Raw genomic sequence first — 16,169 nt, 5'->3', positions numbered from 1 at the left:
AAAAAAAAAAACTATGCATTTGCCTTGCGGCGATTGAGCTCTTCAGCTGTCCATTCATTGTTTATGACGCCTAGTAGTATAGACTCTTCGGTCGATTGGCGAAAAATAGGCGCTAGATGCCTTTTAGTCGCGTATATCAGTCATCAGTGTGATACGAGACGTATACAGCATCACCACCGATGCTTATCAAGCATTGACCCTGGAAGGTGTTATGACAAAATCGTAAAAGTGAAAGTATGGAATAGTTAAGCAAATTAAAAATTAATTATATACTTGATTCTTATGCTGATTATCGACCAAAATCAATTCACTCATATAGAAGGAAACCATAGCATTACCGCCCAGAGCTGAAATATGCGCACGGACCACCGCCAACAGCTGAAAGAAAGCAATTGGTTAATTTAATAAAAATTGCAAGTTAAAATATGATGAAGAAATTAAATGAATTGTAAAAGCAGCATATAACACTGACTTTAGAAATACATACATACATACATATTTCAAAAGTAAACTCACCTCGGTTATAAATGAGTGCACAAAACCACTAATGCCACCGGTTTCACGTATCGAAGTCGTTTCGCGTATAAAGAAGANTTAAGGCATTTCTACATTGTCTCTATCGCATGTTGTTCCTATGACATACATGTTATTAGGTACATGCAACAAGTAGCAAAGATGGCCAAGTGCAAAAGGCTGTAAAAAGCGTGCGAGTTTAAGGAAAAAATCTTACAATTATTGAATACAGTAGTTTCGNAAGGCTGTAAAAAGCGTGCGAGTTTAAGGAAAAAATCTTACAATTATTGACTTCGACTTCGACTTATAGACTTCGATTTCATTAACAGTTTCATTTAAAAAAAAAAACTATGCATTTGCCTTGCGGCGATTGAGCTCTTCAGCTGTCCATTCATTGTTTATGACGCCTAGTAGTATAGACTCTTCGGTCGATTGGCGAAAAATAGGCGCTAGATGCCTTTTAGTCGCGTATATCAGTCATCAGTGTGATACGAGACGTATACAGCATCACCACCGATGCTTATCAAGCATTGACCCTGGAAGATGTTATGACAAAATCGTAAAAGTGAAAGTATGGAATAGTTAAGCAAATTAAAAATTAATTATATACTTGATTCTTATGCTGATTATCGACCAAAATCAATTCACTCATATAGAAGGAAACCATAGCATTACCGCCCAGAGCTGAAATATGCGCACGGACCACCGCCAACAGCTTAAAGAAAGCAATTGGTTAATTTAATAAAAATTGCAAGTTAAAATATGATGAAGAAATTAAATGAATTGTAAAAGCAGCATATAACACTGACTTTAGAAATACATACATACATACATATTTCAAAAGTAAACTCACCTCGGTTATAAATGAGTGCACAAAACCACTAATGCCACCGGTTTCACGTATCGAAGTCGTTTCGCGTATAAAGAAGAAATTCAAATTGCCCAAATATTTATCAATGCGACCACCTGGTATAAAACTAAGCGGTGTAATATCAACGCCATAACGATCTCGGAGAGGGAACTGCATAAATTAGAGTAGTAATTAAAAAAATATTTGATCACTTACACTACTTGTATGTATGAATATGCATATTTACGCNCAAGCATTGACCCTGGAAGGTGTTATGACAAAATCGTAAAAGTGAAAGTATGGAATAGTTAAGCAAATTAAAAATTAATTATATACTTGATTCTTATGCTGATTATCGACCAAAATCAATTCACTCATATAGAAGGAAACCATAGCATTACCGCCCAGAGCTGAAATATGCGCACGGACCACCGCCAACAGCTTAAAGAAAGCAATTGGTTAATTTAATAAAAATTGCAAGTTAAAATATGATGAAGAAATTAAATGAATTGTAAAAGCAGCATATAACACTGACTTTAGAAATACATACATACATACATATTTCAAAAGTAAACTCACCTCGGTTATAAATGAGTGCACAAAACCACTAATGCCACCGGTTTCACGTATCGAAGTCGTTTCGCGTATAAAGAAGAAATTCAAATTGCCCAAATATTTATCAATGCGACCACCTGGTATAAAACTGAGCGGTGTAATATCAACGCCATAACGATCGCGGAGAGGGAACTGCATAAATTAGAGTAGTAATTAAAAAAATATTTGATCACTTACACTACTTGTATATATATGTACATACATAGTAATTGCGATTAATTGCACTTGCTTTTTTGCTATGCTGTCGAGATGGTGATGTTTTCGCCAACTTGAAGCTATTTAAGCCATACGGTGGCAAATTTGATGTGGGTGTTGGCGTCTCGACCATTTGATCCTCGTCGAGTGGAAAAATGTAGTCTTCTTCTTGCAGCGTACGTTTATTGCCAGCTGTAAGACCATTCGTATCAGGCGTATCGGTGTTTGCGCCGTTCGTTATGCCCGTAGCAGCTGCTGGCTTGCGACGATATTTAAATTTATTTGCATCGCCTAGACCGAGTGCCATGCCAGTGACTAGTAATTGTATTTGATCCTGGAATTTTAAGTTAAAGAGGAATTAAAAAGAAACTGAGGGAGAAACATACATATGTAGAAATTTATACCAGAATATGTACTTACACTCTCCGGCAGGTCGAGTCGAAATCTTAGATCGCAAATCGCACAGGGTATCATGGTGCGCAATTTAAAGTAAATCGTCTGCAAAAGTCTGTAAGTAAGAAAAATTGTTTTTCAGCATTGCGAACAAAGAGCTATAAAAAGCGGATTGGGGATATTTTTGCGACTAGAACCCAATGAAGAATAAAGTAATCAAAAGTAAGTAAGTAGACACAAAATGAATTTTAGGGGCTAGGTTAGGTTATCCCAAAATGAGGCACACTTGGATCCTAAGCATCAATCCTTTGTGATACCACTACAAACGGCAAGTGCTTAACTAAAACAAAAACCACTGCGTCTAGCCGGCAGATGACATTCCTTGAGAGCTTCTTATATCTGGTCAAGAACTGATATTTCATCAGAATTCCATAAAAACTCTTTGATGAATTTATAGGATATTATAACAACAACAGGCGGTGTGTTTTTCAATAGAAGTTCGCTGTATTGTACCAATCGTGTGGCTACAAAAAAATGACGTCCCAATTTTTTTATTTTGTACCAATGGCACAATATAAAAAATATACAAATCTGTACAAGTGTACATACCAATCGTGTGAAACTGCCTTTAACATTTCTTATGCCGAATTTCCAACAGGAATTAAATGGCAAATTTGGGTCTTATAAAATAATCGTGTCATTACGTTCACGTTTTAAATCACACAAATTTTTTGGCATAACACCGAATTTCCACAAGGCATTGAGTTGACAAAAAAAAATTTTCATTTAAAAAATGCCTTAACGCGAGTATTTTTTAATGCCAATATTTGCCATTAAAATTGTTGCCATTTAATGCCCAGTGGAAATGCGGCATTAGGCTTAACTTTAAAATTTTAAAACCGACAAACCATTTTTTGGTCATAGGTTAGGTTTCTTTGATAAAAGCATACAAAATTTATCAGCGCCAAGTTTTGCACCGAAGCTTTTGGGTTTTGATCCTATTTTGAGCAAGAAATACAAAATGATTAAAAAAGTGTGCCTCTTCTCGAAAATTGCGTAAATTAATTAAAAATCAGATTAAATCTTCTGCGCATACTCACCGCTGAAAATGTTTGGGAAATCCATTAATATTTTGATTGACATCCAATTTGGCGCGCCATACCTGCGTAAACATCTGCACATTCTTCACCGCCTCTATGTCCAACATGCCGGGCACACTTTGCGTGTTAACCACGTGGAAACCCTCTGGGGGATAGGTTTCCATGAGCAACGAAATAATTTCTAAATCCTCAATATCATCCACCTCCAACACGCACGTATCTTTATTGCCACAATTCAAATCGATTTCAATAACCTCATCATCCGATTCATCCGTATCCGATTGCTTGTCCAATGTCGCACTACCGCTGCTACCTATCAAATCAGGATCGATACATTTGAGCTGATAAACTTCCTGATTGCGTTCGAACGTCTCCTGCAGCTTCTTTTGCAACTCATTCAATTTCTGTTTGTCTGTCCACGAATTGCCCGCCACAATCTTTGGCACCTGTGGCACTGGCAGTGCAGTGAGGAAGAGCGCTGTACCAGTCGCTATTAACGCAATCATGCGTTCACCTATGGCCACCTGCGCACGCAAACCGAAAATTGCATTCATACCCTTGGCCTTCAGCTTGTTGATGAGCACACGATGCAGCTCATACTCCAAGAAGGGCAAACCATCCGATATCTCTTTGGCATTAAGTTCGGAACGTAGATCCTTTTTGGCGCGCACGACTTGTGCTTGCATGAAGCAACCACGACCGGTGACATGCAAATGCTCTGGGACCTCGAGTGTGGCCAAAAGCACATCTGGCACGCGTCCCTTGCGGCATATAGCGCATTTCTTCATTTTCACATTGAACGGCACCGACGCTAAATTATACGGCACATGGCAGACGCTACATGCGGAATTTTTCACTAAATTCATGCTGGGCGGTAGTGAACTTTTCTTGCTTGCCGAACCGTGTATGCCGGCGCCTAGTGAAGAAGATGTCGCCGACTCTTTCGCTGCAATTACTGCGGCGGCTTCATTAGCTAAGCCGTTACGCATTTCTTTGAGTGTTTCACGTTCCTCCAAGGAGGCAGACATCACGACGGCGATGCTGCTCACACCAATGCCTATGCCGACGGGCTTTATTGTGCCGGTAGTGATGATATCATTTTGGGACACCGAACGATTGTAGGCCATATTAATGACGGCGGCTGTGCCGGTAGCCGACAGAACGCAGACATCGTCACTGGAAAATTTAATTGTCAAAGAAAGATAGTCGGTTTTAGGAAATAAATATGTACATAAATAAGGAACATTCAAATGTACATACATATGTATGTATGTATGCCTACTCACGATATGGTAGTCGCTTCCGAGTAGCCCAAAACGACATTACAACCGAGTGCGCGCGCGTGTGAACGTATTTCCATGCGCAGTTCCGTCCACCAAGAGTCGCGCACTTCGGGCTCATCGGGATTGGGTACACGTTCCAGCAATTTCACCGAACGCGCTGCAACAGTGGCACCTAAATGCAAGATGAAGCCAGGTGGATATTTGGTCATGGTTAAGAAGGGATATTCCAGCAGGCCATCCATGCCATCGGTGTTGGCAGTTTTCGCACCCAAGGGCTGATTGAGGCGCATCAAAGCTGTAGCGGCTACCAAACGTTCACTGGCCACACATAAAGAGTTTCCTAATGAAATGAAATTGAAAACAATATTAGGGTAGGTAGGACATTTGAAAAAAAAAACAACATATATATATACATATATGTATGGGGTTTCAGGGAAACGCGTAAATGTCTCGTCACTGCGTAAACCTCGTAAATAACCAAATTTTTTATACAAAGTTAAGTAAGTTTACGAGGTTTACATGGTTACTAGGCATTTGCGCGTTTAGATGAATTGTCCTAGTATGTTATTACATACATACATAAATTTGCCAACAAATACCAGCAAATCTAAGTAAATGCGTGTGGATTAGTGTCAGTGTGCGTGTTTTTTAGTCACTGAAAACACTGATTAACACACATTTTTTGGAGCAGAAAATGATCTTACACCACTGACATACATACATATACATACAACGATATTTTTTATTTTGATGTGATGATTTCGATTTTGTCGATATGTACATATATATGTATGTATAGATTTAGGTATGAAGTTTATATGATTATTGTGAGCAGGGCGGGATGCCATTTGCTCCTCAAACCTGGCGGACTTTATGGCTCTAGCACCCTTCACAACAAAGTTGATTTTTTTAGGAGCATAGAACATTTTTGAATAGTTAGTAGCCAGTTCAAAGCAGACCTAGTTTGGCTCCCTGGTAATCGCAACTTCTCGGGGGACTATATACAGAGAAATTGTTAAAAGAGCCCACTATTCGGTAGTAAAACCCAGACCGGACATTTCGGGCATTTCGGGAATATCTAACAATAAAGAAGAACAATCAGGAAGAACGAAAACGAAAAGTGGATAGCAGAGCAATTTCTTTGCAAAAAAAAAAATGACTTTAAGGAAGACCAGGAATACAATATTAGGAACGGTTAAGACCAATTAACCATGCTGGTTAGTATTAACATAATCGGCCATTGGGCGTCAAGCTTTTCGCCAACATTTTAACCTCTTCCAAACCTTCAGCGGCATCAACGCATTTTTGTGCCATAAAACAGGAGCATCTATGTACATAGTACAACCAACACACTACTTTTAATCCGACCATCTTAAACCGGGGTCTTAGATCTATATTTTTTACCGCAAACATCTCAGAAAATTATTTGAAAACTTTCACTTAAATCAGCCAACTCGGTAGAAACAGACTAAGTAGTAGTACCTTCAGATTGTTTCCGATAACCTTTAACTGAATAGGTTAAATATATCTTTAGCCAACTACGATGATTGCAGAAATGGATATAGCTAAAAAATAACAAATCGTGTTAAACGGAATGTGAAAATTCTACAACAGCCAATGAAGCGGAATCCTTTATCACTTCTTCGGTGCCAAGGGTGGGCGCAGTGCTTTTAAAACTGCAGTTAGAGGAGAGCAACTCGAAATAATTTGTATGAATTAAGGAATCTTAAGCAACTAAGACTCCAATTCAAATCATTTGATTCGAATGGTTTCTATTTTCGAACGTGGGCTACTTATTTAATGTAGATACACATCTATTCAACATTTTTCGGTAAAGCTGATAGTAATCAAATGCTTCATGCGAGATGAATGAGCTCAGATCCTTATATTTTACGAAAATAGATAATTTGAACAAAGAAATCAGGATTTGCATTGTGCGCCGCTTTCATGCAGTCCGTAGTATCCGTCCAAAGGGAATATAGGCGCACGTTTGACGCCACTACTTCTAGCAGGTGGACCATCATGAGGCTCATGAATAATTTTGCCGAGAGCGGAACAGTCGCAGGAAGGCCTTATCATCGAGATCCCTCAGTTCAAGCGCAGAAAACTATTGCTGATGTAAACTTATTCCCATATAAAATTAAACTGAATGCAGCAGACTCGCTTGGAATTATGCCAGAAGTGCATTCAAATGGTGGAAAAGGACCAAACATATTGAACTGCATTTTTATGTCTGACCAGACGCATTTTGGATCTAAACGGAAATATTAAAAAACAAAAATTTGTCGAATTTGGAATGACTTTAACCCACAGTTACTCCATGAGAGAGAATTATATCCACTTCCTGTCGCAGTGCGGTGTGCAGTCTCATCAAGGTGCATTGTCAGGTCTTACTTTTTTGAGAAAACAGCCTTACTGTTACGGTAAATGCAGACCGTTTCTTACAAATATTGAAAGCATTTTTCTTTCCGGTACAAGGTAAAAAGAGACTTTCTTTAAACTCTGTGTGGTTTCAGCAGGATGGTGCAACTTGTCACATGACGCGGTCTTTTAAATTCCTCAATAAGCTGATTTCAACAATTTCGACATTCCACATGTACGTGCCAGCAGGAAAACCTACAAATTTTAACAATTCAAAGCTCTCCTCTAGGCAGTAATGAATAACCTTTTGATAAGATGTCGCACATGCATTAGCAAAATCTATCAAAGAAAATTGAATAAAAATGTTTTATTCCTGAAATGATTGTACCAGCGTGCTGGTGTCGTGTATGATGAAATTAGCTCTTTTTGCTTAAGTCGTCAAACAGTAAACATCGCGCGCCTCCATGAGCTCAATAGAAAAAGTATTAAAAGTTCACAAAATTGCAATTGAAAATTAAAAAAACCTATGTTATAACAAATGGGCAGGAAAATTAGCACACCTCGAATCCATTAATTTCAATCGTTTCCGCGCCTCACTAACCTAACACCATTAAAGCACGTCAAAAATCATTAAACTTTTGTTAAGGAACTATTTTGATTATTCCAGTAGAACTCTTAAAAAGGCGACCCCTAGGTTCAGAAGAAGAAAATTTTCGAGATTGTCTTATAGAACTACTTAAGACTTACATATAGGTGTACGGCGAACTTTTTTTTTTGTTTGCTTGTAAGGTGGCACAGTCTAATGTTCACACTATCTGGATTTTGGGCTCATTCAGTTTCACAACGAAAACAGCTGATTTCGTCTTAAGGAAATGGTTGTTGAAATCAATTTCATTTCGTTGAAATAAAAACCTAATTTTAAATTAATTTACCCCACGTCTCCACCTTCTACTAAATCTGTTTTAACATCTGTCAAATTTCTGTTTTAACTTTGTCCCGTTTTCTTACGTGGGCAACTTGCTCTTTTAACATTTCATTTTCAAAATGGCATGAAGCCAATCACGTACGTAGATGCGTACCCGCGCGGTAAAATGAAAACTGAGTTGCCAAACTACGAAATGACAGTTGATGTTAGGACAGCGACGGTAAGAAATTCGGCAATCATCTAATCGGACTTCATCTAACATTTCTGTCTTAACACGGCTTTTTTAAGAGAATCTGTAGAAGGTGAAGACGTGGGGTAAATTAACGAAAAATCTTTGTGTTTCAGTCCGGACACCTTATCCCAATCCAAAGCAAATCGAGCTGAAATTCCGTAATTTTGCGCTGTAACAACTGTTGCTAAATTAAGTAGTAGAAATGAGGTTATGTGTCTTTTAGTAATGCCTAGTTTGTACGAAATTAAGTAATTTACGCTATAATGTGAACATAGTTTAAAGAAACATTTAACCAAAATGCATTTTGTATTGTTTTTTTGAGAGAACAACGTTGTGACCAACGCGCTAATAGTTTTTTTATGATGTCTTGTAGCTGTATGCAAGTATGTACTCGTATATATGCATGAAATGAGTTTAAAAATGTACGCTCATGCTCTGTAATGAAGATATTTCACGTTTGTAAAAAATTAGCATGCCACATTCATACCACAGACAAGGTCACAAAAACAGTTCTATTTGCTTTAGTTTGTTAAATGGCGACCCAAAAGTAGACACACTTAAAGTGCGGGGTAAACTACTCAATACATTTTTTAATTATACTATTTTAGAATTGTTGGTGAGTTCAAATGATTTAATAGAAATGACTCAATAAAAATAAAAAATCATCACAATCTATCGTGGCTTTTAAAGCCCTATTCCCACGCCCATGACCAAACTCATCACATGACTATGGTCTTAACTGCGGCGTCTAAAACTATGACGCAAAACCTAGACAACTATCATTATTTTTCTTATGATCTACTGAGTACGTGACAACGACTAAACAATGCTTAGGTATATTCTGCGCCATAGTTTGAGACTAAACAATAGTGATGCGATGAGTTTTTTTTGTTTAAGGCGTGGGAAATGTTGTGGTGTGATCTACTTTTAGGCGCGCATTTTACAGGCAGTTGACGGCGTTTTTGATTCGAAGACACGTATACATGTTCAAAATATATTATAGCACGACAATGTTTCAGAAACTTACGAACACGACTATTCTTTTTTTAAGAACAACTGAGGTACTTACTACATTAACAATCAGAAATTGAAAAAAATTATATTAGTCATTGACCGAAAGCGTTAAAAAATTGTATGAATAAAAAATACTTTTTTTTTAAGTCGATTTTGTGTACAGAAACCAAGCCTATTTTCTACAAATTGTGTTAGGTTTTTTATTAGATTTAACTATTTAATAAGAGAAATACTGCGAGCCGAGCAACATTCATTAATGAGAGGAGAGCGAAGAAGATTATTAATTAAGAAAATAATGCGCCGTTAAACGAAATAGTTGAGTGACGAAAAATACTTATTTTACACATTTAAACATTATTTACGGTTAAAATTGAGCGAGCGTGTGGAAACAGAGAAATTACGAGAATTGTGGGATAAAACAAATTATTTTATGTAGTTCTGTACTTACTTTTGCGATGAAAAACTGTGGATGTGTACAGTTATTAGTTTTTTTGTGCGGATTGGATGAGAAGAGAATAAATTACAAGGGGTTATTTTGATGAAATCTTTTGTTGGATTTACGGAAAAATTTGAAAATCGCACAGAACAATTTTGGAGAATTTCTTCGTTAGAAAAACCCATTGACACAATATAAATGAATGGAGGCCTGTTGTGACAAGGTCGGCGTTGAGCTGGTGTGTCTTCTGAGTAAGCGGATTTTTATCTTGAAATAAGTATTTTACAAGTGTCAATAAAAATGAGAGAGAGAGAGAGATTATTGAGTACCTAGCGAACGACAGTTACATGCTGCAACGTTACTGTTCTGAGAAGTCTATCAATTTTAGCATAATTAAGGTCCTGTCAAAAGACATATAAAACTTGCAGTCATAAAGACCTTGCAGTAGAGGCCTTGCTCAATATCGATGTGAAAATAATGAAATAACTTGATAGGCTTGGATTTGAAACCTCGCCTCTTTATATTCTTGCTTGGGGGCAGGAGACAGCGAACATGTTCACTGGTGGAAGGATCAAAGAGTTGACCGTCGGGGTCTTCTGGCACGAGCTCTCCATCGACATCAAGTCAAGTCTTCCAGACTGCAGTTGTCGCCTTAGGTTGGGATTTTAAAAAGTCAACAGCCCGATAGGAAATCACATGGTATGAGTATAAATCACATCTGATTCTTGATGCCGCAATTGCCTAGAGGATGATGGAGACCTCCATGCTCAGAGCCCTTTATAAAAGATTTTGAAACAGGTTTAATTATAAGGAGCAGGCAGACTTAGTTTTTTTTATTTCTGGCGGCATAGTTTTTCGAAGGAGTCGACAATCAAACGCTGAATGGATTCGTAAAAAATTGCAATGATTTGAGGACACACATTAACAGGTTGGGGAAAAAGCTTACCTCTGGGTACCAAAATACATAGATTATTTGGTCGCCGAGTTAACTCCTTAATAGAAGCTAATTGCAACAATCCTTTGAGTTGCTTGGAAAATCATTGTCATTTGGACCAAGGAAAAGTAATTTAGGCTTTGAATGCAATAAACAACTAAAGATAAGATCGAGAAATAGAGCCATGGACCGTAAAAAGCTGTTTAAAAAGCGAAAATTGCTTCTACGAAGCTGAGCAGGAATAAAGTGTTGCCAGATGATATTTTCAAAAAAGTTTGAATGAATTCCCAGGGAAAAATTGTACTTTCAACAAAAATAAAAAAAACTGTTACCTTCAAAAACGAAGGAATTTTTGGAATTATTGGAATGCAGTTGACCGTTTTTTAGTGAAAAGGGGAAACGTAGCACCTCCATCCAAATCTAAAATTTTGGCAAAACTGTAATTTTACTAGGAGGTAATATAAAAAAAACTGTAAGCTTGACTGATTTACAGTTAAAACTGAGAATATGGCAACATTGGTCGCTAAAAAAAAAACAATCCCTGCTGGTAAAATAAATTTTTTTAAGAAATTTTTGTTTGGACTGTCGACTCTGTTATTCCTTTTAGGCTTCCAACAGTTCATTTCATATATTTTATTCGGTGTCAAGTCGGGTGGCGAATCAGTTAATTTATGAAAACCGTAATGCAAAAAAAAAAACTTCAAACTAGTATGGTATCTAAGGCGGTTTCGGTTAGATTTATTGTCGGTTTATTCGCGCGACATCGGTTTGACAGTGAAATGCCTACATTTGGTTTGTTGAGGTTTCGGGAAGCCACTTAACCAATGTACACAGATACATTGTAAGCGATGTCTCGCGAATTCGCGCGAATAAAATTCGCTCTTACCGAAACCGCAGTCTAATGCCGAATTTCCACTAGACATTGTAATGACAAAAAATTGTATGCCATTTAAAAAAATGTCATGGCCATTTTTTCACATAATGACACGAAAATTTCTTAATGCCCAACTTTGTCATTTGTCATTTTTGCCATTTAATGCCTAGTGGAAACCGCAGCCTAAGTCAGTGAAAACAGGATTATTTTCTTTTGTATATATTTAAATATACTTCGTACTTTTAAAATTTGCCCTATTTTCGAAGTCTCATAATTTTATGGTTTTAGTATATCATAGCATCACTAAAAATAGAAAAAAAACCAAAAAAAAATACGTATGGATATTTACAACCAGACGCACTTCGCTCATTTTTACACTCAGCACACATAAACATCGCTTATATAAAAATCGCTCTCACCTTTTGGTGTTATGCTCAAATCTGAATCCGATGATCGCCTGCACATCTCCGTCGGCACCTCCTTTGACGCGACCGCTGCCGAATTCGTCACTGCTGTTGGCGCGGCCCCATCCGCTGCTACCGCCGCCGTCGGCGGCACTGGCGCAGTACCCGCTGCAACTGCTGGCGGTATTGTTGTGACTGTGCCTGCGCTGCTGCTGGGGACTTGTGTCGTCGTCGTCGTCGTCTCTCCCCCATTCAATGCCAACTTCGATGGACTGGATGAAAGTTTGGCGCAACCGCTGCTGCCGCCGCCACCACCGCTGTTGCTACCGCCCGAAATAAGCGCTGCTGATGATGAAGCGCTAGCACTCGGCATGGACGCCGCTGCGGCGACAATAGCTGCCTGTGCCGGTGATGCGAAGCGTTTCAAGCTGGGACTGTCTGTGATGCCGGAAGATGCGGCGGCAGCAGCCGCTACCAAGGCGCTGTTAGATGCCACCGCTGCTGCTGCTGCGTTAATCTCGTTCAATGACCTATGATGATGCGGATGATGTTCGCGTGGGCGGTGATGACGATTTTTGGTGCAAAGTAGCGGTGTAGATGGCGATGTGGTAGACACAGGCACGGATACGAGCGTTGGCGTAGGCGATGACGGCAATGGTAATGGCAATGGCAATGGTGGTGGCGCAAGCAAGTGTGAATTTAGATTATTACTATTGTGATTAGTAGACTTTTGAATTGCACTTAAATAATTGGGGGAATTGGGGACATCACTGGGAGGACTAGGGGAGCGCTGTGGACTACTAATACTACGACGATAAATATTGCCTACTGCGTACTTTCTGCTAGTTACTGGGGTATTAGCAATAACATTTAGAACGCCAGTCGGCGCAGCACTAACTGTGGCTACGCTAATTGTGCTACCACCTAAGATCGGGGTGGGTATATCATTGGTCTCTGAGGCGCTACTATCGTCCAACTCTGTCGAGACATCTTCTTCTATAAAGGGAATCTTCAAATCGGTTTCCGAGGGTGTGGGAGTGGAGGGACAAATTTTAAATACAGGGCATTTGTTATCGGCAAATGATTTAATGGTGACTGGCAAATAAGCAGAGCTTGCGTCGGAATCCGAAACATAGCCATAGGCAGAGGCATTAGTAGCGTACATATCATCTTTGGTGGTGGTTAAATCGAACTCTTGAGCATTAATGGCATTGCTGGCGGCGCTACGTCTGAGATTGATGAGCGAGCGTGAATGCGAAATGTGTGTGGTTGGTGGTGTAGCGCACATATCGCCATCCCAATTAAGACAAATCTCCGGCTGTGAGGAATAATATGCTTTACTATCTTCTGATGGCGGTTGGAGTAGCAGAGATTGTGGTGGTGGTATTGAGCGACGTTGTTGCTGTGGTGTTGGTGTTGGCGTCGGCGGATTTTCGATTTTCTTTGGCTTTGGGTGTATAAAATCCTGGAAAAGAGTCAACATGCAAGTGAGCAAAATTTTTCTAGAAATTTGAGTCGAGTGCATTCGGTCGAAGCGTACACTCAATTCAACGATGGGCAAAAGATTAACGTAGTGCAAGTGGAAGCATACAAGAGAAATTTGAAAGGAAAATTTCCTGAAAGTTTTAAACTCCCCAAATGCTCATAAAGTTAAGAATAAGACAGAAAAAAAGCAGACAAAAACTGCTTACGAAAGACCGATAGAATGAACTATATTTTCATAAATAATAAATGAAAAAAATTTCCATGAAAACAATTGTGAATATTACATTAGAACAAGGTGTACACTTACATTTGACACATACTGTATATTCAAAGTGATCTATCTGCATTTTTCACAAAAGTAATATTCTGATATAAAAAATCCATCTTTGATTTAATTTGCATTGATGATTTTAGTGCCGACCTTGTATATCGCTTGTCAGAAGAATTAACTATTGAAATTCAAAATTAAAATTTCGACCGGTGATGACAGTTAAGACTCAAATAGGTTCTAATTTCAGAATGTAGTTTTTTTTATAAACGGCAGATGAGTCGCATTGAATATAACCCCCCGAACTACAGATTTTCTGCTGAGTTAAACAAGAAGCGGTTACAAATTTCCTGCTGGGTTAACGCAAATTTTACCCATACCGAGAGCTGAGATGTTTACTCATCAAAAACGAATCTTGTACTCTACGTCGAGTTCGAAGGCTTGAATTTGAAGCCTACTTGTCAAGAAACACGCGGCCGCTTGAACTTACGACAGGAGAAGAAGAATAAGAATAAGGAATGATCGGTTTTGTGGCCAATCTATTTTTTTTTTAATTTCAAGCTTTGAATTTAAACGTTTGGCATCTGCAGAGCTAAGTTTAATAAAGCACGAATACTTTGGGAATTTTCAAGCTTTTGGGAAAGTTTCCCTTGTTTCTCCATAATAATTCGTATGCGATTCCACCCGCACTTCAGATAACCGAACTGCCCCTGCACTCTCACCGCACCTGCACATGTTGCGACAATGTTTTCAGGTCGCGCAGCAATGAACGCCGCGGTGTTAGATCTGTCAAACTGTCGTCGTTGCACTCGAATTCGCTGGGTTGTATCCACTTGGCATCCATCGCTTCGGTGTCTTTGCAAATTTTCAAATATTTCTGCATTTTCACAAGTTCCACCTCCTCTTCGCGTGCAATTCCACGCGCCAACTCCGCCTCTGAACCAGAGCTATCGGAATTGCTCAACGACAGCGTGTTCGTTGAGCCCGAACGAATTGTGCCTGTGTCGTGTGCGCACATCATCAGCTGCTGCCGATGTGGCTCGTGTTGTGAGAATTCACCAAACGGATGACAGCCGCCAATGGCGCCGACCACATCCACACAGCTGCTGCTATCGCTACGCCCACAGCTACCACTCGCCAGCGATGGTGTATTATAGCGTACGTCTATGTTATTGTTGTTGTAGTAGAAACGCGCTGCCTTGCCGTGCGCGCGTTGAAGTTCGAGTAGTGCGTCCAATTGCGTCACATCATCGGGACAGATGTTCGGGGAGGAGCGTGTGCTGTTCGAATATTCAGATATTGATGCAACTATTGGCGCGCCGGGCTTGTGGGCAGCGTTGCCGCCGCCGCCGCCGCCGCTGCCGGTCTCAACGCTGCCTCTTACCGACGAATCTGCACTGACCGAACGTAGAATTGCATGATGGGCATAAGCGCCGCTGCTGCGCTTTACAGTGGATTGACGCTGATGCAAAGCTGATTTTGCACCAACGCTGCTGGCACCAACAGCACCAAGCACTTTGTGTTTGGCTTTGAAACTCTGACGTCTGCGCAAATCGTAAGCGGTGCCAGTGGAACTACGTCCCGATGAACCAGAGGTTGTGGCATCATCTTTGATCAGTGCGCCACTGATGCAGAGGCTGCTTAGTGAACGCGAAGTGCTGCTGGGTGATTTTGAATCGACGCTATCGGCGAATTTGCGCATAAATGCGTTATATTTCTCATTGAGCATATTTCGTGAGGTGTGTGTGAAGCGCTTCACATGATGACGCAACTTTTTTGGTGGCTTCTCGCCGCGCTGATCCTCCTGACGCATTAGATCGTGCATGATTTCGTTGTCCTCCATGACGCCCCTGTTGGTGTGCTGCAAATCGAAGAGTATCGATGAGCGTGACTTGTGAATTTGTAGTTCACAAGGACGTGGCTGTTCGGCGAGATTGATGTGCGAACCTGTCAGAAATTCTATGTACTTCATTGTACGCCTGACGCCAGCCAGTAACAACAACAACAACAACGTGGCAAAATTCGGATAAGTTTTGATGACAGAGTTTGATTAAGGACAGTGGGTGACGCGCGATTGGTTATACATAGATTGGGGTTTTTTTTTTTTATTTGCCAAAACGCAAAGCAACGAGCAACAACAACAAACGAAACGAGCGAGCGAGATAATTAATATGTACATATGTTTGTATGTACGTAAGTGTACAAAACGCATTTACATAAATGGATTATGCGTACGAAACGAACAGGCAAATATGCGAGCCATGTGGGGTTAAAGGTAATACAACAA

The 16,169-nt window shown here is 39.7% G+C and overlaps 1 protein-coding gene across 1 annotated transcript in view; it reads right to left on the bottom strand.

Moving 5' to 3' along the window:
* Positions 1-872: 872 nt before the first annotated feature.
* Positions 873-16,169, bottom strand: part of LOC108365324 (uncharacterized) — a 19,896-nt gene continuing 4,599 nt past the window's right edge. The window contains exons 6-14 of the mRNA XM_017619323.1: positions 14,610-15,861; positions 12,145-13,594; positions 4,953-5,289; positions 3,667-4,842; positions 2,594-2,681; positions 2,181-2,507; positions 1,943-2,110; positions 1,700-1,804; positions 873-1,049 (exon numbers count right to left, since the gene is read on the bottom strand). Coding sequence (XP_017474812.1) covers positions 987-1,049; positions 1,700-1,804; positions 1,943-2,110; positions 2,181-2,507; positions 2,594-2,681; positions 3,667-4,842; positions 4,953-5,289; positions 12,145-13,594; positions 14,610-15,861 — 4,966 coding nt within the window. The 3' untranslated portion in view covers positions 873-986. The remainder of the gene's footprint in view (positions 1,050-1,699; positions 1,805-1,942; positions 2,111-2,180; positions 2,508-2,593; positions 2,682-3,666; positions 4,843-4,952; positions 5,290-12,144; positions 13,595-14,609; positions 15,862-16,169) is intronic.

Source organism: Rhagoletis zephyria, unplaced genomic scaffold (assembly GCF_001687245.7).
Source record: "Rhagoletis zephyria isolate East Lansing unplaced genomic scaffold, Rhagoletis_zephyria_1.1 Rzeph_scaffold_01837, whole genome shotgun sequence".
Lineage (NCBI taxonomy): Eukaryota > Metazoa > Arthropoda > Insecta > Diptera > Tephritidae > Rhagoletis > Rhagoletis zephyria.
Note: the sequence above shows the minus strand (reverse complement) of the source record. Positions and strands in the feature narration are given on the sequence as shown.